Raw genomic sequence first — 20,915 nt, 5'->3', positions numbered from 1 at the left:
ATTTTCAGACAGGTGTGCTCCTGCTTGGGGCCTGGCTTGGGAGACTCACTGCTGAGGAGTTTTAAGATTTCATCTGTGCTGTTTGTCAAGGGAAATAGCTCTGTGACCTTGGGCAGGTTCTTCAGGTCATTAACACTCTACCAAGCTGTGAAATGCTCCATCACAGAATTGTTGTTTGGGCTCGTGGAAATGCTGCCTCTGAAGTGGTTAGCACAGTGCCTGGCACGTTATAAGTTGTCGGTAGACGTTAGGTGACGGAACAATACTTTCCTCCCAAAGGGAATGTAACAGGGCATTAATGGACAGTGGAGGTGTTGTGAAGAAACACAGATTTGGTTCTCAGCTTGAGTGGAACTCCGACTGCAACAGGTGTCATTTCACCGTTTTAATTAAAGTAAATATTGGAGGAGAGATGGAAAAGTTCCTTAATGGGAAGTTTATGTTAACAGCTGTTGAACGTCTCTACTTTTTGGACATATTTCCTACCACTTTACCTAAAACAAAATCATTTTCATTTTTACAAATCTGAAAAACAAAAACCAGAAGTTAAAATGACTGAATACTCTGGTTTTTCATCTTTTGTTTTAATGGTTATTGCTTCTCTATGGGAATGAGAATATTCACAAACTATGCTCTCAGAACCTGTGGTCTGGAATGTCGTGGTTACCGAATATTTAGGAGATTAACCATGTTTAATGTGGATATGAATTTGAGTATGATGTGTTTAGAACATGTGACAGGGAATCATTGTGTCAGTCAAAATTCACTAAAAGCTTATCGTTTGGTAAAATTGTTCCTTTGAGAACAGAAAACATGATAGTTCAAAGGCAGCCTGAAAGTTTTAGGAAAGGAATAACAATGTCTAAGGGAATCTGAATCACAGTGCATCAACAGTTTTCTCTAACAAGGGATAATTATTGATTAGTTTGTCCATTGCATGAGTTCATTGGATTCTTTTATTAAAAAATCCTAGAAGAGAAGTACTACTGGAGGGGAAAAAAGACGGTATAGGTTTTCAAATGGATACCCTTGATAAACTGTAAAATTTTCCTATATATTAGTAGTAAGAGACATGGACTTACTGAGATTTATGATGAATAAATAAGCTTATATCTTCCAGCAGACGTAATTACCATCCTTGGTCCAATAGGCATGGAATTCTCTAAACAATAGAGAATGTGCTGTGGTAGAATGTCATCTCTGATACTAATAGGAAATTTACTTAAAGTTGCCTAGTTGTTATATATAGTTAATTAATTAATTATGGGTCTGTCTACCTGTTTTTCACATCTTTTTATACTTCCAAGCTGGCAGGACCTCTTGAAGATGACAAGCTCCACTCTGGCTGTGTATGGAAGTACTTTTTTTAGTATTTGTCCTGAATTCACTTAGGTTTCAAGATATACCTTTGTTCTGTAATTTTAAGCTGTCAGTGTACAATTCTCTAATCATCTTATCACTGGCATTTATTATTTTAGCTTTGACCATATTAGAAGAATCATCCTATTTCCATTGATATTCTTTTTTTTTTTTTTTTTTTTTTTTTTTGGTGGCACGCAGCCCTCTCACTGTTGTGGCCTCTCCCGTTGCGGAGCACAGGCTCAGGATGCACAGGCTCAGCGGCCATGGCTCACGGGCCCAGCCGCTCCATGGCATGTGGGATCTTCCCGGACCGGGGCACGAACCCGTGTGCCCTGCATCAGCAGGCGGACTCTCAACCACTGCGCCACCAGGGAAGCCCTGTCTGTCTGCTTTCACTCAGCATAACTATTTTGAGATTCATCCATGTTGTTGAGTGTATCAGTAGTTTTTCCCTTTTTATTCCTGAGAAATATGGGTATTCTACAGTTTGGGTATGTATCTATTCACTGTTGATGGCCATTTGGGTGTTTCCAGTACTGACTATTTTAAATAAAACTGATCTGAAAGTTTATATACAAGTCTTTGTACGGACGTATGCTTTCTTTTCTCTTAGGCAGATACCTAGGAGTGGGATGGCTGGATCATATGGTAGGTGTATGTTTAACTTTTTAAAAACTGGCAAATTATTTTTCAAGTTGTTGTGTCCTTTTACATTTCTCACCAGCAGTGCATGAGAGTTCCAGTTGCTCCACATTTCTCTCAGCAGTTGGTATGGTCAGTCTTTTTTTTTTTTTTTTGCGGTACGCAGGCCTCTCACTGTTGTGGCCTCTCCCGTTGCGGAGCACAGGCTCTGGACGCGCAGGCTCAGCGGCCATGGCTCACAGGCCCAGCCGCTCCGCGGCACGTGGGATCTTCCTGGACTGGGGCACAAACCTGCATCCCCTGCATCGGCAGGTGGACTCTCAACCACTGCGCCACCAGGGAAGCTCTGGTCAGTCTTTTTAATACTAGCCATTCTAATAAGTGTGTCTTGGTATCATCTCATTGTGCATTTAATTTGCATTTTCCTAATGACTAATGTGTTGAGCATATTTTCATGTGCTTATTTGCCATTTCTCTGTGAAATATCAGATCTGTTATCCATGTATTTATTGTATCTTTGTTTTCTTACTGAGTTTTGAGAGTTCTTTATATATTCTGGATATAGATTCTTTATCAGATAAATGATCTGAAAATATTTTCTCCCAAACCGACTTGACTTTTAATTCTCTTAATAGTGTCTTTCAAAGAGCAGAAATTCTTAAGTTTGATGTTCAATTTATCAATTTGTCCTTTTAAGGGTTATGCTTTTGGTATCATATTTAAGAAATCTTTTCTTAATCCTAGATCATAGAGATTATCTCCTGTTTTCTTGTAGAAGTTTCACAGTTTGAGGCTTTGCATGTAGGCATATGATCCATTCTGACTTGATTTTTGCACATGATACAAGGTGTGATCAGAGTTCATATTTTTTGCATATGGATATCTAGTTGTTCCAGCACCATTTGTTGAAATGACCATTCTCTCTTCACTGAATTGCCTTTGTACCTTAGTCAAAAATCACTTGTGAGGCTTCCCTGGTGGCGCAGTGGTTGAGAGTCCACTTGCCGATGCAGGGGATACAGGTTCGTGCCCTGGTCTGGGAAGATCTCACATGCCGCGGGGCAGCTAGGCCCGTGAGCCATGGCCGCTGAGCCTGCGCGTCTGGAGCCTGTGCTCCGCAACCGGAGAGGCCACAACAGTGAGAGGCCCGCGTACCTCAAAAAAAAAAAAAAAAAAAATCACTTGTGGGTCTATTTTGGAGTCTGTTTTGTTCCATTCATTGTTTGTCTGTCTTTATGCTACTATCACACTGTCTTAATCACTACTGTAGCCTTATATTATACTAAGTCTTAAAATTTGGTAGTGTTAGTCCTCCAACTTTGTTCTTTTTTTTTCAAAGTTGTTTTGGCAATTCCATGTCCTTCCCATATCCATGTGAAGTTTAGAATCAGCTTATCAATTTATACAAAACAGCCTGCTGAGATTTTGTTTGGGATTATTTTGAATCTGTATGTCAATTTGGAGAGAATTGACTTCTTATAACAGTGTTGAGTCTTCCAACCCTTTTCTCTCAGCAATGTTTTAAAGTACAGATCCTGCACATCTTTTGCCAGATTTAGCCTGTTTCATATTTTTTGGCCTTATTATCAGTGGTGTTTTTAAAAATTTCAATATAAAATTGTTCATTACAATTCAGAAGTACAATACAATTTATAGATATACAATTCAGTTTTGTATATAGACCTTATATCCTCCAACTTTGCTAAACTCACTTATTCCAGTAGCTTTTTTGTAGAGTCTGTTGCATTTTCTATGTAAATAATTATGTCATTCCTCATCTTAGAGGGAAATCGTTCAGTCATTCACCATTAAGTGTGATGTTAGCTGTAGATCTTTTTGTGGATTCCCTTTATCAGATTGAGGAAATTCTCCCCTATATTTAGTTTACTAAGAGCTTTTTCAGGAATGCATTTTGCTAGATATGTTTTTGCATTTATTGGGATAATTGTATAGTTTTTGTTTGTTTGTTAATATGGTAAATTACATTGAATATATTTCAAATGGTAAACCAGCCTTGCATTCCTGGGATAAACCCCACTTGGTCATGATATATTATCCTTTTTATATATTGTTGGGTTTGATTTGCTAAAATTTTGTTTGAAATTTTTGCATCTGTGTTTGTGAGGGAGATAATAGCTTCTTGTAATGTCTGCCTAACTTCAGTATCTGGTTAATGCTGGCTTCATAGAATAAATCGGGAATTATTTCTTCCTGTTCAGTTTTCTGAAAGAATTGGTAATATTTTTTTCTTTAAATGTTTTTTAGAATTCACTAATAAGGCCATCTGGTTCCAGAGTTTTCTTTGCGGGAGGATTTTTAAACTACAAATTCAATTTTTAAGATAGATGTAGGGGAAAAAAATAGGTCTAGGGCTATTCAGGTTATCTATTTCTTTTTGACTGGGTTTCAGTATTTTGTATTTTTCTTTTTGTTTTTTTATTAATTTATTAATTTTTGGCTGCGTTGGGTCTTCATTGCCGCACGTGGGCTTTCTGTCTTGCGGCGAGCGGGGGCTACTCTTTGTTGTGGTGCACTGGCGTCTCATTGCGGTGGCTTCTCTTGTTGCAGAGTACGGGCTCTAGGGCGCGTGGGCTTCAGTAGTTGTGGCTCGTGGGCTCAGTAGTTGCGGTTCACAGGTTCTAGAGCACAGGCTCATTAGTTGTGGCGCACGAGCTCAGTTGCTCCGCAGCATGTGGGTTCTTACCGGACCAGGGCTCGAATCCGTGTCCCTTGCATTGGCAGGTGGATTCTTAACCACTGTGCCACCAGGGAAGTCCCAGTATTTTGTATTTTTCAAAGATTTTGTCCATTTCGTCTAAGTTGTTGAATTTATTGCCATAAAGTTTTTCATTACAGTCCCTTATTATCTTTTTCATATCTGTAGGATGTATAGTGATATCACTTCTATCATTCCTTATATTGGTATGTAATTTGTGTCTTTCTTTTTTCCTGATCAGTCCATTTGGAGGTTTATCAAATTTATTTACCTTCTCAAAGAACCAGCTTGTGTTTCCTTTATTTCTCTTTTTAAAAATTTGATTTTCTGCTCTGATCCTCATTATTTCCTTTCTTCTCCTTACTCTGTGTGTGTGTGTAATTTTAATTATTTTTCTTTTTGCTAAATTTTTCTAAGTTTATACAATACGGTTCTTTAAAGATCTTGATTTAAATTGTTTCCTCCCCAAGGTAAATGAGGATATAGAGGCTCAGAGAAGTTGAGACAACAGTTAAAATTCATAGCCTTATATCCATTTTCTTAGTGTCATAAATGCTGTGATAGAGGCAAGTAAAAGTGCAGTGGGACCACATAAGAAGGGGGTGAGACTGTAAAGAGTGCGTAACAGGACCTCTTTGGAGAATTGGATGTCTAAGGGATCTTATTTTGTTGAGGTCTAGAATAAATCTATGAGACCAAATCCAGCGTATTAGTTTATTTTACGTTGGTTGCAGATCTCCCTCTTGGTTGCTGTATTCTGAAAAATGAGTTAGAATATTCCAGGAGTTAACTCTGCATACACCTAATGTTCCCTTGGGTTTAATTGACAGATCTGCTTTTTATTTCTATTAAGACTTTTTGCGGTGGTCGTGGTAACTCTAGCTGTAACAGTGGTGGCAGGTTTTGCTGACAAGAGTATGTTGAATAGGAGGAAAATCTGGGGGGATTGTCATAAAGATTTACATCAGTATCTCACTGCAAACTTAGTCTCACTTAGTAATGAATACTTCTCTAACAAACTATTCCTTGTTTAACACATTATAACTTTTTTAAAAAGTACTTTTATCATTAAAAAGCCTTAATTCTGTAATTATTTTATAAATGGAGTGAAACCAACATGATGTAGTAACATCTCAGTGTCCATATTACAAGGTTGAGTTCCCCTCCAATCTGAATCAAGGTACTATATTTAGAGATTTTGAAAAATATATAACAGATGTTTGCTGGGAGGCACTAGTAGGGCTGGTGGTCAATTGTAGGGAAGAAACAAAAGGGAAAAAAGTAGAGGAGTTGTTTTCAAATGGCCATGAGGGCCAAGAATTATGTGTATTATTTTATTTTTTCTTAAAAAAAAAAGCAGCAATGTGAACCTGAGCCTTTTTAAAAAAAAAGTTATGGTTGAGAGAGCAAGCTACTCCTTTAACTGTTTGCTTCTCAAAATTATCAAATTTTCCATCCTTTAAGTCTGTAGAGGAGAAAACAGTGATGGGATTAAGCAGCGAGTTGTGATGGTGTCCAGACCAGAACCCAGACTCCTAGGTCAGAAAACCTGAGTTCCAACGCACCCTCCTTCCTTTGCTCTCTGTGTAACCAAGAATTTAGCTTAATGGTACTTTTCTTCTGGTGTGGTTTAAATGAGAAAATGTGTGAGTTATCACTCAGATATTTAATACTACTTTGGGTAGGGGACCCATTTTCCTCTTCTCAAGGACTAGAGGAAATAATTAAGAGTAATATGAAGATAAGAAGCTACTTAGAGTTTTTGTTTCCTAAAGTGATTCCACCTCATGCACTCTATCTACTTTTATTTATTTTTTATTAATTTTTTAATCAAAGTATAGTTGATTTAAAATGTGTTAATTTCTGCTGTACATCAAAGTGACTCCGTCATACACATAGGTCCATTCTTTTTTATCTTCTTTTCCATCATGGTTTATCCCACGATATAGAGTATAGTTCCCAGTAGGACCTTGTTGTTTATCTATTCTATATGTAATAGTTTGCATCTACTAACCTTAGACTCCCAGTCCTTTCCTCCCCCATTCACCCTCCCCCTTGGCAACTACAAGTCCGTTCTCTGTATCAGTGAGTCTGTTTCTGTTACGTAGATAGGTTCATTTGGGCCATATTTTCTTTTATTTTTTTAATAAATTTATTTTATTTATTTTTGGCTGAGTTGGGTCTTCGTTGCTGCATGCGGGCTTTCTTTCTCTGGTTGCAGAGAGCGGGGGCTACTCTCTGTTGCGGTGCGCGGGCTGCTCGTTGTGGTGGCTTCTCATTGCAGAGCACGGGCTCTAGGAGCGTAGGCTTCAGTAGTTGTGGCACGTGGGCTCAGTAGTTGTGTCTCACAGGCTCTAGAGCACAGGCTTAGTAGTTGTGACACACAGGCTTAGTTGTTCCATGGCATGTGGAATCTTCCCGGACCAGGGCTCGAACCCGTGTCCTCTGCATTGGCAGGCGGATTCTTAACCACAGCGCCACCAGGGAAGTCCTGGGCCATATTTTAGATTCCACATATAAGTGATGTCATATGGTATTTGTCTTTCTCTTTCTGACTTTCTTCACTTAGTATGATAATTTTAGTTGCATCCGTGTTGCTGCAAATGGCATTATTTCGTTCTTTTTTTAATCTTCTTTTAGAATTATAATTTTTTTCTAATTGAACAAACGTAATGTTCATGCATTGATAATCGCTTTAAAACCATCAAAGATTAGCTCTTAGTTTTGTTTGACCATCAAAGATTAGCTCTTAGTTTTGTTTGACCTCAAACTTGGTAACGATGTGACCAGCAAACAGTATGTTCTAAAACAAGTGTTGGCGCGTGCGCTCTCTCTCTCTCTCTCTCTCTCTCTCTACAAGTCTTGAAGTTTATATAACATTGTGGGGGGGGGGCGGGGCGAGGGTGCTCGCTTTCCTCTCTCTCATGATAGGTACTTTGGAATGTGCATCTTCCTCTAATTGAGGACTTCCCATTGAGTGGTAAGAAGTCTTGGTGTAGAGAGATCATTTGCAAATAATCTCCCTTTGCGTGGAATGTCCCTCCTTCCTCACCTTCCTGTCCTTCCCCTATCTTACTTTTTAGGATTTAGCTCCATTCCTATTTCCTCTGGGATCCCTTTGCTGATCCTCTTGCCCAGTTGTGTTAAAACGCCTCCCTCCCATGCTCCCATCACATCTTGTCTCATCTAATGTTCTTTACCATACCATGTTGTGATTGTTCTGTTTTCTTGTCTGTCTTCCTAACAAACTTTAAAGTCAGGGAATTGATCATGTCCATATCCCAGCACCCAGCAAAAAGCCTGATTAAAGGTGCTCAGGGAAATTGTGTTTGGAAGGAAGCCTTGAGTTTGGTGCATTACCTTCAGAGAACCATAAGAATACGCTATTTATCTAACAAAGGTATTTCTTCTTCCATATTCAAGCCTCATCTCATTTTTTTGTTTTTGTTCTTTGTTTTTACTAAGGAAACATTTGAGCTACAACAATGAGCTCAGGGGTTTTCTTAGTGTCATCAACACCCTTAATATTACTGACATCCTATTGCTCTGTGCTTCTTAGATCCAGGGACTTTAGTGGAACCCTGGGATACATCCATGAATTCCCATTTCCACTGCTTCAGTTAGGAGAACGGAATCTTACAGTAATAGCAAAAAACTATACTTTTGCATTAGGCACATACATAGGCCAGCTGGCTGCAGCTGCAGTCTGTAATACCTTCACAAAGCCAATCCAGCAAAGCTGCAGTGACTTAGGTGCTGAAATTGAAATTGAGATTGAAAGAGTAGCAATTTTAAAGAGGCACTGGTCCCTGCTCCCGTTTTCCATACTATGGAATAGTAAAGAGGATTAAAGTACTGCTGCTGTCAATCAGGTGATACTTAATTTCCCTTCAGAACTTCTGTCTAGTTTCTGGATGCTGAGGCATAGAAACCATGATTATTATTGGAAGAAAAAACAATGAAATCACATGATGACGTGACATATGTATTATTTAATTTATAATCTACCTAGTTAATGGATGACAATTTCTTTTCAAAGGGTGTTCTCGGGGGCTTCCCTGGTGGCGCAGTGGTTGAGAGTCCGCCTGCCGATGCAGGGGACACGTGTTTGTGGCCCGGTCCGGGAAGATCTCACATGCCGTGGAGTGGCTGGGCCCGTGAGCCATGGCCGCTGAGCCTGCGCGTCCGGAGCCTGTGCTCTGCAATGGGAGAGGCCACAACAGTGAGAGGCCCGTGTACCGCAAAAAAAAAAAGGGTGTTCTTGAACCAGAATGGGGGAGAAAAACAGAACAGATTACAAACGAATTTTGACATGGTATAGAACAGTGAGGTCCTGAACCAAAGTTTAGCCAGAAAGACTAAAGGTTGTCTGTTTTTGTTTGGTTGTTTTTTTTAGTCTATTTTTTATTTTATTGAATGAAAGATTCTTTAAATTCTGTAGTGCTTTACAATTTTCAAAAGTTTCACACACATGATTTCATATAATCTCATAATAACCCTTTTTTTAACCCCCTGCCACTATGCTGCCCCTCCCCGCTTCGCTCTCCCCACTGGTAACCACTAGTTTGTTCTCTATATCGGTGAGTCTGCTTCTTCTTTTTTTTATTTACCAGTTTGTTGTATTTTTTAGATTCCACATATAAGTGATATCATATGATACTTGTCTCTCTCTCTGACTTATTTCACTTAGCATAATGCCCTCCAAGTCCATCCATATTGCTGCACATGGCAAAATTTCATTCTTTTTTATGGCTGAGTAGTAATCCATTGTGTGTGTGTGTGTGTGTGTGAGTGTGTGTGTGTGTGTGTGTGTGTGTGTGTGTGTACGTACCACCCCCATCTTCTTTATCCATTCATCTCTTGTTGGGTACTGAACATTGTCTGTTTATTCCGATCAGGAGGAACCTGTAAAGGCCTAATTTGTTTGAATTATCTGGGCTGAGCATATTTTCTCATTCTTCCCTTTTCACCATTTCTTAGAGATTCTGATAGAGACTTCACAGAGCTACATGACACAGTCTCCTAACTTATTCCTGAAATTCATGTTCATCAGGTTGCAACAGCAACCTGACGAGTGAACGTGATGAATGAAGCTCATGGAGTAGATGGATGTCTATAGTTTTCACTCAGCAGGACAACATAGTGAAGTTCTGTTAGTCTATTCATTTAGCTGAATCTTAGCTCTTAAATGTATCAGTGTTACTTGAAGTTCATTAGCTAAATTGTTGGGCTTTCACCTTACAAACCAAAAAGCATCCCATTTGTCAAAAAGAATCAAAACCAAAAAAATGAAAATTGTTTTTGTTAACACACAATTATTTCCAGTGGTGAAGTTTGAAAAAGACAGGTTTTTAAATGTAAGCTTTGAGAGACTTAGTAAATTTCAAATGAGAGCTTTTCCTTTAAGATTTAATTAACTCATGGATTTAGGCACCACAGTCCATTTTCCCTGGGTAGCTGTCCCATTCACTGGACAGCTTTCCTAGTTAGGGTAGGTGATCACTATGTTTTGTGGCTTCCATGCTGCAGAAATTATAGCCGAGTACAGTTAGCCCACCTTTGAGCTGAGGTGTATTTACATTTCTACATTGTTATCCTTTTAAGGACTTAGGGCTGTCAAGGTAGTACCAGTGCTTTTTGTTGGTCAGATAATTAGGAGTGAAGGTAGTGGCTAGGAGGAAGGAGACCTTGTATTTTTTTTAAAAAAGAAAAAATAAGATGTGAATGAATGCCCAGATGTTGAAATTTAGTATTATGGAAATCAGCAAACTTTCAGAAAGTAAGCAGCCTAATTAAGAATGAAAAATTGAACCCATTTTTCCTTTCCTTTGAGTTAAAATGACTGAGCTGGTAGAAGCCTTCAGAGGTTGTCTTATTCCACTGCCACCACACCCCATTGCCTCTTTTAGGCCATGTTTTAAATTAGCCCACAGAGGTCTCTCCATAATCTCTTTCTTATATATAGAATTGTTCATGACATATTTTATAAAAAGTCAGTTGTCAGAAAGGAGTGGCATTTGTTACTTTAAAAATAAAATGTCACAATTTGTATCTTTTGGTCTGTGGGAGTCTGAAATACAGCTATGGCCTGATTAGGTGTACTGTTCTTGAATAGATATTTTAGATTTATGAAGTAATAAGATTCTGTCCCTTTGTTTATGGAAATTATAGTCTAGTTATGTTTGAAAAAGTGTTTTGATTTATTGTTAATGGTAAAGCTAGAGTGTTCTTAAAGAGAGAGGAAGTTACAGAAAGTTAAATGCTGTCATTGTCTCTCTTCATACTAAGAACAAAAGCAGATGACTGTGAAGTATTTCAGTGAGTTGAACCTCAAGTTAGAACTTGCCTTTCCCAGTATTGTAAGAAGTACTTTGCCTAGTTGCTATGGAATCACATTTAAATTATTGAGTTGAAATTTATGATGTAGATCTCTATACAGATCTGCTGTGAAAGATAGATGTTGCAAACTAAGAATCTTAATGCTACTCCTACAACGATTTCAAGAACAAATATTGACCACACACTTGCTGTGTGGAAGGTACTGTGTGGGAGACCCGGGTACACAGCTGGAAAGACAAGGTTCTCAGCCTTGAGAAGCTCAGATTCTTGTAGGGAAATAGTAAACAGCCACATGGACCACAGCAGGACCATTAACAGAATGTTGGTGTGTGCACGGTGCACCGGGAATGTTGCTGAAGGGAGTGCCTGAGGTAACTTTAAGGATGTGTGGAATTTCCTGGTAGACAGGGATGTGGGATGAGGATTGTGTTCCCACAAAGGAACTGCCTGGATAGGGGCTGAGAGGTGAAGAAGAGTTGTTTGTTTTGTTTGTTTTTAATCACTATACGTCTTCTTAGCCATACTTGTAGGATATATTGGGGGAATCTTAAATTTTTGAATTCATAAGCCAGTTGAATGTAGACTCTAGAGTCAGCCTGCCAGCTGCCCCACTTGACTGTGCAACTCCAAGGTATTTAACCTCTCTAGACCTTGTGAGGATAAAAGGGGAGACTGTTTGTGAAGGGCATAGTTCAAAGTTGGACATTTAGTAAGCTCTAGGTAAATATGAATTGCTGTTTAACAGCATCAGCATTATCAATGTTCATTCTAGCCTTCTGGCAATTTTGAATGCTTTTTGTTACTGAGGGTTCTGTATCTCTGCTTGCTTGTCCGTAGTGTCCTGTTGAGTAGTGACCGAGTGCTCCACACTGAGCTGGGACTCCATGTGGGGGAAGTGTGCATAGCTCCTATCCTCAGGCAGTGTCCAACTAAGCTGGGAATGAAAATGGGAAAATCTGACAAAAAGCGAGTGCACACTGAACTGTACTATACGGCTGTCTGTGCACATGTTCAGTATATTAATTAACGTACAGGCATCTCTTGTTTTACTGCACTTCACTTCATTGCACTTTGCAGATACTGCATTTCTTTTTACAAACCGAAAGTTTGTGGCCACCCTGCATCGAGCAGGTCTATTGGTGCAGTTTTTCCAACAGCATTTGCTTACTTAGTGTCTGTGTCGCATTTTGGTAATTCTCATAATATTTCACAGTTTTTCATTATTATTATATTTTTATGGTGATCTGTGATCAGTCATCTTTGATGTTATTATGACTCACTGAAGGCTGAAATGATGGTTAGCATTTTTTAGCAATAAAATATTTTTTAATTAAGGTATGTACATTTTTTTAGACATAATGTTAGTATGTACTTAATAGACTATAGTATAGTATAAACATAAATTTTATATATACTGGGGAACCAAAAGATTCGTGAGGCTCGCTTTATGGCGATATTCGCTTTATCATGGTAGTCTGGAACTGAACCTGCAGTATCTCCGAGGTCTGCTTGTATAGTTGCTTATGTGGCCCAGTTACTCTTCAAGGGGGTATAGGCATAGTTACCAGAGAGAGCACAGAGGGTAGAGATAGTAGTTAGGCAGAACCAAAGTTACCGATGACTCAGAAAAAAAGAAAAAACGGAAAAACGTTTCTGTGTGGTGGACCTGCTGGATGTAAGAGGGAAGCAGTTGCCCCCATGGTGTGATTCCAGAACTGCCGCTTAGATTCTCTCTCCCATTCACATCTGGGTAATTGAAATTCCATCATTTTGCAGGGCCACTTAAGAGGTCAACCATCTATCTGTCATCTTTCTTTTAGAATGAAGGGATTTATTGTATCCTTTGCTGATAGTAGTTTTTGATCAGATATAGGAATGAGTGCTAAGTATAGAATAGGAGATGGGTGCAGTTGAGGAGGGGGGTGAACATGCCAGAAGTCAGACTTAGTTTTGGTCTCTAACAACTCCCCAACAAAAAGTTCAAGAACAAACTGCCTTGCACCATCTGCTCTGCTAGAAACAAGGGATAAACACAGAGATGAAAAGATGAGAGCTCCTCACCTCAGTGACCTTAGAATCTTACGGGCAGGTGAAAAGACAAAGGTAAACAGGTAAGTGTAGTGCACATGGGGTGCAGTTACTGGAGAGGAAGGTGCAGGAAGGTTAGTGGCCAAGTACACCAAGGACAGGGCATAGCGGGGGACTTTGGGAACTCTACAGGGCACACTTTCCTTTGTTGTCCTCTCCAAGTGTCTGGTTCCAGGCAGAGACAGGATGCCCTGAGCTCTCATTCCAAACATCTGCCACCACCGCCTCTCCTCCAGGCACCCCTTTACTTCAGGGGGTCCAGGGCACAGCAGTGAACTGCAGTGCTTCCCGAGTGGGAGCTTTCAGTGAGTCCTGCTGCTGTCCACTGGCTTCAGTCTCCTTGACAAGGGCCATATGCTTCTCTGAGCCCTGGATTTGAAATCGCTGCTGACCCTGATGTTGGGTGTTATGAAGGGGTAGGACTGGGGCAGGTTAAAGGCTATCCAGGGAACCATAGTATCTATAGTGTCGCATGTCTGTATTGCTCTTTCGTACATAGTCCAAGTGTTTCGAATTCTCTTAACACACTTGAATCTTGAATATTTGAATATGATGAAAGGTTAATATTCAGAAAAGAATACTGTGAGAATGGGAGGTTGCATTTCATATAAGCTTGAGTTCATCTAACAGCCCTTGATAAAGATTCCTAAATGCATAGTAGTAACATACTGAATTACGCACAGAGGGAACTTAGAGCTGATGGACTGCGTAAACGGCTTTCTGGCTGTGTACGTTGACTGTTGAGATCCATGTGAGAGAAATGGCCATGGAAACAAGGCACCGTGGGTGACTTGGCCACTTCATAGAAGTTTAGGAGACAACATTTAAGGCCTGTACCCTGAGTGGGGGGGGGGTTACTTCTGTCTCCCCTGAGATTCAAGATTTTGAACACATTTATTTTTATTTTTAAAGAGAATATTCAATTATCTCTCGTTCAGTTATTAGAGTCTGAAAAGCTGTGTTTAATAATAAACTTGGTGTGTGTATGTGTGCTTGTGTGTTTCAGTCAAAAGTTTCATAACAACAATAGCAGCAACTACACCAACAAAGAAAAGCTTTGTCCCATCATCTCTACCAAGTACTACAGTAGCTTGATATTTGGGACTTTAAAAGCCAAGAGTCTTAATGCCTGTTATTTACTATAAGAAAATGTGAAGTCCTTATAGTAATCTGAAATATGTATAATACATTTTAATGGATTATAGAAATATGTACCACATTTCTATTTTATTAGTTTCTTTTTCTGTTCCTGGCTTGATTTAAATATCAAAATTATTGGAAGAAATTGTTTAAAGGATTTGCAGCTTAACTGTCTAAAGGCTTAAATATAATTTCTTCATTGTTTCTTTGCAATTTCTATAAAAATACAATACTATTTTCATACAGGAAGCTGAAAAAGCAGGCTGTTCTAAAGGAAGCTGTTCTGTAGTTCCTTCCTTTCTAAACTTTAAGCCGAGTGCTTTTCCTCACTCCAAGTTCAAGGGCTTAGTTTACGTCCATGAAAATAAACTGAACAGCACCTGCCACTTAGTCACAAAGGGCATGTCTTGAAGCTGCGAAGCAAACAGATGTACTCAGTTTAAGCTTTTGAGATGCTCAAAGCATGTGGTAAGAAAATAAATTCCAAAACGAATAGTATGAGGAAATAAAGTCAGAAGAAAGCATAAACAAACCAAGGGGTCATGTTTGATACCTGAACTGTGTACATTTTAATCCCAATACTGTCATCACTGCAGGGACTAGTACTTTGAAAATCTGTCCTTGAAAACACAGAATTGTCACTGTTTTCCCAAAGAAGGATTTGGTGTATTTTACAGTTTTTTAAATTTCTTTTTAAAAATTTTTTCGTTGCACTCTGTGCAATAGCAAGAGGAGAAAAATAAACAATACTAAATAATTCTGCTGTAAAATTATTCAGCTTTATCTGTTGACTTCAGTTAGTTCAGGCAGTCCACTCTATATTTCTGCTTTAGTATGGACAAGTATCTGCGTGCTGAAGTCCGTGGTAGCTTGTTACAGTTCTTCTTGACACTGACAGAAGAAATGAGATAGCCAACTTGTCTATATTTTTTTAGTAATTGTGCTTGGTTTACATAAAACACTGGAAGGTCTATTCATGTTAACTTCTGTCAAGGCTCAAAGTTCACTAGCAAATTACCTAGAAACTCCTATTTTACTAATTGTCTGGGAAAATATGTAGAAGCCTTGCTAGAAATATTATGGCTACATTTTGTTATCAGCAGAGTTCTATGCACTGACAGTATGAGGAATAACAAACACAAATTCTGGTCTTTGCCAAGGAATCATACAAGATTTCCATCACAGATGAGGCAAACAGCGTCTGAAATTCTGTTACTGAATCAGAATAGGAGGGGAAGAAGGAAACAGTAAGGGTCAGTATGGTTTGCCCTTTACTCTCAAAATAATTTTAATGAGCCTTAGGGTAGGGCTTGTGTCTTAGTTACTCTGTTGCCCTGAGACTTACTAGAAACTTAAAAACAGTGCCTGAGCTGGGCTCCCCACGAAAGGACAAGGCAGGCTTATCTTCAGGAAGGTCCTGGATGGAGTCAGTCCAGCAGCTTTGAAGCTCTGGTTGGATATTTGCAGAGGCCAGAGCCAGGTGGCTGGTTCCATCGTGTAGTATTTGTCAGTGAAGTGTGGCACCAAGGGTCTCGGTGGGCAAATGGAGAGGGCTGTCGTGGAAGGAGCTCCGAAGGCAGACAGGAGACGGGGGTCCAGTCCCAACTCTGTCAGCGGCTGACTAGTTTTGTGACTTCAGACAAATCAGTTCACTTCCTTGGGCCTCTGCTTCCTCATGTGTAAAGTGAGGGAGCTGAATCCCATGATCGCAGAAGTCCCGGCCCCTCTCAGCCTCCAAACCAGCCTCCAAGTGCTGCCATTCTAAGAACTTTACCAGTGTAGCACCGTGTCTTCCATCTCGTGACAGTTACACAGCCCCTCTCCTGGAATTTGGGTTGACATTGTTCCACAGTATGCAGTCAGTCACCAGGTTCTGTTCATTTCTCTCTGAGAAATGTCTTTTTTCTTTTCCTTTCTTCCTTCTCACTACCTCCGCATTTGACTAGGCTCTCACCGTGCTCGTCAGGATGTTTGCCTCACCCGCTTGCCTCTCGCCCTCCTTTCCTCCGACCCCCCCCCCCCACCGTCCTATTTCTGGTCCAAGTGTAAATCCCTCCTTTCCCATCCCAAACCATCCCATCCTGTGCTGTGGGTCTTATCTCCCTTAAATCCTGCTTTCATCATGAGCATTTTCTTGTTTAGAAATCATCAGCCTGACACTCTGTGGTAAGATACTCTGTAATCTTGTCCCACCCTATCCATCTAACTTTGTTTTCTACCACTTTCCAACACACCCCACTATGTAATAAGGCTGGTTTTAGCACTGTTTTCATAAGCATTCCGTACCCTTTCCTGCCTGTATAACTTGTTTATTTTGTTTCTTTCATCTGGAATACTTTTTTCTTTTCATAACCTATACATTTAACAAATTCAAGATGCAGGAAAGGTAGGGTAACTGAATAAGGCTCAGTAGCTTGGAGGTGGGAGTGGTAGAGAGAGAGGTGGGTTAGCCATAGCCCGAAGGAAAGGACATTCAGGAGCCAGGGGGAAGGACAGGTAGAGGTTAAACATGCACAGATTTTCAGTCATAGAGAAAGGAAATTTTAAAGAAGCTCACATACATCAAGTGGCCTTTGCCTTCAGTAAAATAGAAGCCAAGTGCATCTGCTGAGTGATGGGGGCAGGGGTGGGGGGAGTGATGCGGGCAGGGGTGGGGGGAGTGATGCGGGCAGGGGTCGGGGGAGTGATGCTAGGGACTTGAAAAAAATAGAAAACCACCACCTGCCTTGGGCTTTGGGATGGGCGTTACCAGAGGTGAATACAGTATTTACTGAAAAACATTACGAATCCAGTTGAAATGAATTATCATGAGTTTGTGGTGGACTCATTTCAGTTTTCTGAATTTGTTCAGCAGTGCTTGGTTTTAGGGGTCTACATGGGGAAACCCTGACTTTGATATTATAATTGTTGAAGTGGTTCTATCCCTCTGCTGCCCTCCACCCAGTTCTAGGCTGGATGCAGAGGCAAGTGAGGGCAGAGGGGCTGGTTAACTTAGCAGAGGGAGGAGCTACAGCCTCAGGGATGTGCCACATGTGTTCCTTCTCTCACTCTGCTAGTTTCTCCTTTTCTCAATCCTCTGACACCTCTTTCCTTGCCTCACAATCACTTAATGGCCTCACTCCCATTCACTGAGAAGCAGCCAGAAGAGAACATCCTCAACCTTTTCCTGCCAAACCTGCAGCCGTCAGATGTGTGCCCCACACCCAGCCTTCCCCCCTCAGAACTGCGTGCAGTTCTCCACTCACGTCGAAGGCATTCCTTCTGTACAGGATGCCATCCTCTCCCCTGCCCAAGGGCGCTGCTCCACTGGCTTTCGGCTTCCCTCCCGCCCATCGGTTTTTCCCTGGCCAGGGGCAAGTGTGGAGTGGGGGTGGCATGGGTTTAAGCAGCACTGAGGGTCTGCCAGGCAGGCACAAAGAAGCAGTGCAGCTGAGTGCCCGACCGTGACGTAGAGGAGGGGAGAGACCATCAAGGTATGAGGGGCAGTAAAATGGTGGTGGGGTCAGTGGCGTGGAGACCCCAGGAGATGAACGGATTGTTGGATCCAGAATTGGAAAGAAAGTGAGCTGGGAATCTGAGAGGTGGTGGTCAGAGGGTAGGTGCCAGAAATTGTGATGCCAGAGGCTAAGTCCTGGTTTGGCGAATGATGGTGGGGACAGGTGGCTGAGGAAAGATGAATTGTTGGACAGCAGCCACGGTAGTCGTGACAGAGTCTCATGATATGACATTCAAAGCCGAGAGACTTAGGGAGGAGGGAGAGAATGGTTTGGAAACCACAGTGATGACCAGGGTGATGCCACCTTGCCTCCAGCCCAGTAGCGCCAGGGCTGTGGGAGGGACAACCAGCACCACGTGAAAGAGCCGCGACAAAGCCAGGTGAGAGCCAGGTCTCCTGCTTCTCCTCTCACTCCTCCCAGGTCTGCTCTCAGCCCAGCAGCCAGAGCTGTGGTTTTACAGTAGAAGCCGGTGTTCTCATCCCCATCTTACTCAGGGCACCCTTTATAGCTTGACCCTCACCTCCTTCAGGGCTAGGTCATTCAGCTGTCTCCCTCTTGGGGCATCTCTGACCACCGTGTTTGAAACGGTGTCCTCTTGCCAAGCACTCACACCCCTTCCCTGCCTTTCTGTTTTCCTCTACAGCATTTATTACTACTTGACAGTACATATTTTACTTATTTACTTATTTGTATATTCCATGATGGCAAAGATTTCTATATGGGTTATTATATTTTAATTTTTAATACTGCTTTTCCCCCTGTACCTAGAACAAAACTTGGCAAAAGGCAGCTATTTATGAATAGTAGTTGAATAGTAGTGAATAGTAGTTGAATGTAGAATGAATGAATGGATGGATGGATGGATGAAAGGAGGGGTGGTGGGACAGGTACGGGAGGCACGAGGAAACAGTGTAATCACAGGAGGTTGTTCCAGAATTCAGATTCTAAGACGCGTCTAGGATGTGATTGTTCTTGTGGGAGGTTGGAGAGAATGGGAAGGTTCCTGTTGTTGAGGAAATTGAATTACTGGGACAGTGGATAATTAGAGGGAATTCCAACTCCTCTAGCATGATGGCAGAGATTACATAGAAAGAAAAAATACAAATCAGGCCCAGTCACCAAGGAATTCAGGAGTGTCTGGATGGTCAGTAGATGACCCTAACAAAAATTGGGGAGGAGATTGTTTAAAAAAAAAAAAAGAATACCCACAAAGATACTGAGTAACAGTTGTGAGGTATTATTGCCTCCTCTTACATCAAGCTTGATTTTTTTTCCCCAAATTCTCCCAGGTCTATCTAGTCAAATGTGGGTGCCTTTGGTTTAGTAGATCTCTTGAATTTTTTTTAGGATAAAAAGTATTACACAGATAGAACGAAAATGTGCTAACACTAGTTTTTAAAACTCTGGTACTCGGGCATGGAGTAATGAGTCTGTCAATAAAAATAGCTACTATGGATGGCTAGCTCCTTCGGGTCTTTGGGATAGAATACAAGCAGTTGCTTTTCAAACCGTCATAGGTTCAAAATATAACATATGACTTATACTGATGTATTTGTGGTTGGAACCTTTAATGTTGCCAAAGTCTTCTCAAATGACATCTGAATATCTCAATTATGTTTCTGGTAAATTTATTATTTTAAAATACCCTGCCAGACCATAGTGCTTTACAAAGTTGGCAGCATATTGCTGATGACCTAATTTATGATTCAAACTCATTGTAAGTGTTCTAAATGTTTCAATATACAACTATTCAATTTATCTGTTGGAAGTGCATTTTAGGTGTATTTTATTACATAGAAGGGTTGTTTTCCTTTAGTCTAAGTAAGCGTAAAATAAATGTTTAAGTATTTTAAACCCCACTTCCCACATTTATTCTGTCTTTAAGTGCAAAGTACCTTCCAGAACATCAGAAAATGTAGTCCAATTTCCAGTAGGATTTCTTCAGGGTAATAGCTTCTTTCAAGCCTACACTTGAGGCTGCAGTCTCTGAGTTCAGGCATTATTTTCTTCTCTTCTCTGGTTTTCTCCAATTTTCTGGTTTGCTTCAGTTCAGTTTCTTACTCTCTTTAGATCCCTTTAGATAATTTTTAATTATCCTTTAGGTCTTAGCTTCAATATCACTTGCTCAGAGAGGTCTTTCTAGATTCTTTTCTTCCTGCTACATTTGGTCTCTCTGCTGTATATTGTCATCATGCTTTCCCATCATAACTTTTTACACCTGATTGTGACTGTATGCTTCACGTCCGTGTGCCCCTGTAGAATCCATAACCTCTGAGGGGTCTCATGAACGCTGTATCCCCAGCATCTAGAACAAACAGTGCTGGGCACACAGAAACCTCTTCACAGCCGTGTGTTGAATGAAGGAATGAATGAATGAGAGTGAGTTCCTCCTTGCCCCTGCAGCTGTGGCCTGTGACCACTTGACACAGCTATTCGTATTTGCAGTACTCAGGCCAAGTACAAAACAGCCAGGTCTCCTTTATCAAGCAAGCGTCAGGCAAGTTACTGATGTGTTTGCGGCTGTGCTAACGGCGATTAGGAAGGCGACCTCAAGTCTCTTTTAACTTCCAACTGGCTTTACTTGGAATTATTCTACTAAAAGGGAGATCTGGTTCTTGCTACTGATTATACCTACTCTTCCTTCTGTGCAGCAATCCCAGGAGGAGGAATTGTGAAGTAAATAAGTTTTTGTGAAATAATTTTTTAAAGTTCTTTCCCCAAATCCCACTACTGTGAGTCTGCTAGGATCACATGCCAAATTTCTAGGTTTTTCTAAGGCAAAGTTCCGTAAAACGTATGTGTATGTATATATGTGGTATCTGGAAGTTTCATACTGCTTTTAGAAAAATACTTGGAACAAATAATAATTTAGTAACCTACTTTGCCTAATTTCATGTAGTTTGACAAAAGTTTATTCAGCACCTTGTATAGAGGTCCACAATCCCTTATCTTAAACCCTTGGGTCCAGCTGCATTTTGGAATACAGACTTCTTTGAATTTTAAAAAGTGAATATGCTACCCAGTGAGGTCTGGGGCAGCATCCTGCAGTCAAACATTAATCCTCTGCCTTGAAACATTCACATTAAATAGGATAAATGTACTATAAATAGCTTCAAGTCAGTTCAGGTTCT

General features: G+C 40.5%; 1 protein-coding gene across 8 annotated transcripts in view; it reads left to right on the top strand.

Annotated features, from left to right (window-relative positions):
* Window positions 1-20,915, top strand: part of MRTFB (myocardin related transcription factor B) — a 208,566-nt gene that overhangs the window by 20,693 nt on the left and 166,958 nt on the right. For 4 of the 8 annotated variants that reach the window (XM_060120106.1, XM_060120112.1, XM_060120104.1 and 1 more), the window contains exon 3: window positions 1,976-2,010. The exons of the other annotated variants lie outside the window; for them this stretch is intronic. In XM_060120106.1, coding sequence (XP_059976089.1) covers window positions 2,008-2,010 — 3 coding nt within the window. In that variant the 5' untranslated portion in view covers window positions 1,976-2,007. The remainder of the gene's footprint in view (window positions 1-1,975; window positions 2,011-20,915) is intronic. 8 annotated transcript variants of the gene reach the window in all.

This window comes from Mesoplodon densirostris, chromosome 16 (assembly GCF_025265405.1).
Source record: "Mesoplodon densirostris isolate mMesDen1 chromosome 16, mMesDen1 primary haplotype, whole genome shotgun sequence".
In the NCBI taxonomy this organism is placed as follows: Eukaryota; Metazoa; Chordata; class Mammalia; order Artiodactyla; family Ziphiidae; genus Mesoplodon; species Mesoplodon densirostris.
This window is presented reverse-complemented; position numbering and strand designations above follow the sequence as displayed.